Source organism: Thalia democratica, chromosome 2 (genome assembly GCF_965202585.1).
Source record: "Thalia democratica chromosome 2, ktThaDemo2.hap1.1, whole genome shotgun sequence".
In the NCBI taxonomy this organism is placed as follows: domain Eukaryota; kingdom Metazoa; phylum Chordata; class Thaliacea; order Salpida; family Salpidae; genus Thalia; species Thalia democratica.
This window is the reverse complement of record NC_139166.1, coordinates 52,713,509-52,716,405: the sequence shown is the minus strand read 5'-3', so window position 1 is coordinate 52,716,405 and position 2,897 is coordinate 52,713,509. Positions and strand designations below refer to the sequence as shown.

The 2,897-nt window shown below is 26.4% G+C and overlaps 1 protein-coding gene across 1 annotated transcript; it reads left to right on the top strand.

Moving 5' to 3' along the window:
- The first annotated feature begins 1,193 nt into the window (after positions 1-1,193).
- LOC145828696 (uncharacterized) lies at positions 1,194-1,691 on the top strand. The gene has a single exon (XM_082936452.1). It carries the CDS (start codon positions 1,233-1,235, stop codon positions 1,689-1,691), a length of 459 nt encoding a protein of 152 aa, XP_082792578.1. The 5' UTR covers positions 1,194-1,232.
- The last annotated feature ends 1,206 nt before the right edge of the window (positions 1,692-2,897 follow it).

Sequence of the window (2,897 nt, the reverse complement as noted above, 5' to 3'; positions counted from 1 at the left end):
AATTTTAGTTAGTTTATACTTAAATTCACTTTATTTTTTCACTGTTAATAATATTTAAACTTAGCAAATGTTTATTGAAAATATTAAACTTTTTTTTAAGTAAGTAAACTTATATTGAGTCAAAGTACCATTGACCGACAACTAAAAAAGTAGCTGATTATATCACTATATTTGAAATACTGTAAATATTGTTAAAATAAGTTTATCGAAGTTAAAAAGAATTTTTTTAAATGTTACGAACAATGTTTATTCATAGCTGTTTTTAAATTATGATTAGTTAAGGCTTAAAAGATTGTTAAAAATAATCTGAAGAAATAAAACTACATAAAAACTTTTTAATTTGTCATACAAGATTTTTTTGTTTAAAAGTTTTTGTAGCTGTATTGTATATATGCATCTTAAAAAATTCTTTTGAAACATACAAGTTTTTAATAAAACCAAGTTTATAAAAAAAAATAATTTTTAATAAAATAAGTTAGCTGCAGCAAAATTTTCTATTTAACTTTATTCTTAAATTAAATAGTTTCGAAAATTGATGTGTTCAATTGTTCTACTTTTTGTAGTGATTAAAAGTCAAAACTGATATGTTAATCATTATTTCAGGTTTTCAAATTCAACAGTTTAAAAAAGTTGAATTAAATATAAAAGCAGTTTTAGCAATTGTTTAAATTTAGTGAGTTCAAGTTTGTTGTTCTATTGACAATTTAAATTTTAAAATATTTTCTCTTAAAACTTTCTATGGCTAGAAAAGGTATTATTAATCAATTTTATAACAAACGAAACAGATACAAAAAGGATAAGTTTATAAAAGTATCTTCTAAAAACGTTATAAGTATTATTTTTTTGTTGATAGTTCTTAAAAGGGTATACATTTTTCAGAGTGATTTTGAGTCGTAGAAAAAAAATATATGAATAAAATTTTTTACATAGCTTAGTTAAGTATTTTTCTTTTGTCATGCAAAGTATTTTTAACGTTTAATAAATTTAAACAAATTTTATAAAAACTTAAAAAAGGTTAAGTTAAAATCTATGTTTTTAATATTTTTCTTTTGAAGGTTTGATATATACCACGTGGTGGCGCATAAATATTTTCATCGACAACGTCCGTAACGCTAAAAATTTGTGTACAATTTAATAGAAATATCTAAGAAGTCATATCAGTCAAAACTAGCAAAATGGTAGACACAAAGAAATCCCCTCCGGCTAAACCTGAACACCCAACCTACAAGGTGATGATCATCGCAGCTGTCACTGAGTTGAAGTCTCGCAAGGGAGCTTCAGCCCAAGCCATGGCTAAGCACGTTGAAGCCAACAACAAAGTCAAAGATGGCTTCAAAACCCACTTCAAACTTGCATTGAAGAAACTTGTTGCCGACGGTACCGTCGTCAGAATGAGTGGAGCTGGTGCATCTGGTTCTTTCAAACTTGGAAAGGTGGAGGCACCTAAGAAGTCAGCAAAGAAAGCAGCACCGAAGAAGGCTGCACCCAAAAAGAAGGCAGCAGCTAAAAAACCTGCGAAGAAAGCAGCAGCCAAAAAAACTGCTGCAAAGAAGCCAGTCAAAAAGGCAGCGAAGAAACCAGCTGCTAAAAAGGCTGCACCAAAGAAAAAGGTAGCAAAGAAGGCCCCTGCCAAAGCTAAGAAGGTTGTGAAGAAGCCAGCAGCAAAGAAAGCCGCTCCAAAGAAAAAATAAGTTAGTCATATACTAACAGGCATTTTTTAATGCCACTTTACAATATACATCCTTTTTATTAATTATGTAAGGCTTATATATAACATACTTAAGTGTCTTTAAGTTACCGGGCTAGAAAAACAGACTTTATGTGTCTGTTTGTTAACAAGCACACCATTAATCTAGCTAAACAAAAAAACAAATAAATTTTTTTAATTATGTGTTTTTAAAATACTAAAACTAATTTTAGCTGTGAAAATTTACTAATAAAATTGTACATTATGCTTTTTAGACAAAACAAAATTACTACTTTATTTATTAAAGTACATTAATTAAATTATTACCGACCTTAGAAAGTAATTATAATAACAAAATTTGAATTTGTTAAATAATTCTGCATTGAGTATAAGAACTGCAGAAAAAACATAAATATGATTTTTTTCTTATAAAGTTCCAAGTTAAAACCAACATACTTAGTTTTTAACTTTTTTTAAATATTTTTTGAACATTTTGAAACCATCAAATCATACAAAAATAGTAAAAACTAAGATAAGTTTAGTAAGCCAAACTTTATATTGAAAATCAACATCCTTAGAGCAGTTTAAGCTAAACTGTTAATTAGCAACATAGAGTAAAAGACGAGTAATTTATACGTTTTTGAAATATCCCGCTCAAAGTGATTGAAAAAGTTTTGTGTGATTTTGTATTGTGTAAAATGAAAACATTTTAGCAGTATTTGCTTTTTGTATTTTAAGCATTTTAAACAGAAAAAGAAAAATCACATGGTAATTAAGTAATGTAAAAAAAACGACTAAAGAGTTATAAATTATCAGATAATTTATTTAACTGTTGATTTAATGTTTACTTAGTAACTTTGAAGTACTAATATGACTTTTCTACCATTTAAGTAGAAAATACATTTTAAATAAATGATAATTACGTTGTTTTAATATTTTAACAATACAAAAACCAGTGATTAATAATCGCTTTTACATACTTATTAATTTTCAGTTTTTATTTCCAAAACTTAGAATTTTAAAAATGTTGAGACTAGATTTCTTTTACAAACCTATTGAATTTTTTTTGTTGAATTTTTTTCTAGTACAAACATTAAAACTTTTAACAGAGTATTTTAAAAATTGTGATACTAACGTAGTCTTCATTAAATGATTGAAAAAGGTTATAAAAAACAACGAAAAGCGCTTTTATTTCTCTTTATAATGAGTA

Excerpts from the sequence above, each read along its gene's own strand:
- LOC145828696 (XM_082936452.1), top strand. The coding sequence starts at position 1,233 with ATGATCATCGCAGCTGTCACTGAGTTGAAGTCTCGCAAGGGAGCTTCA.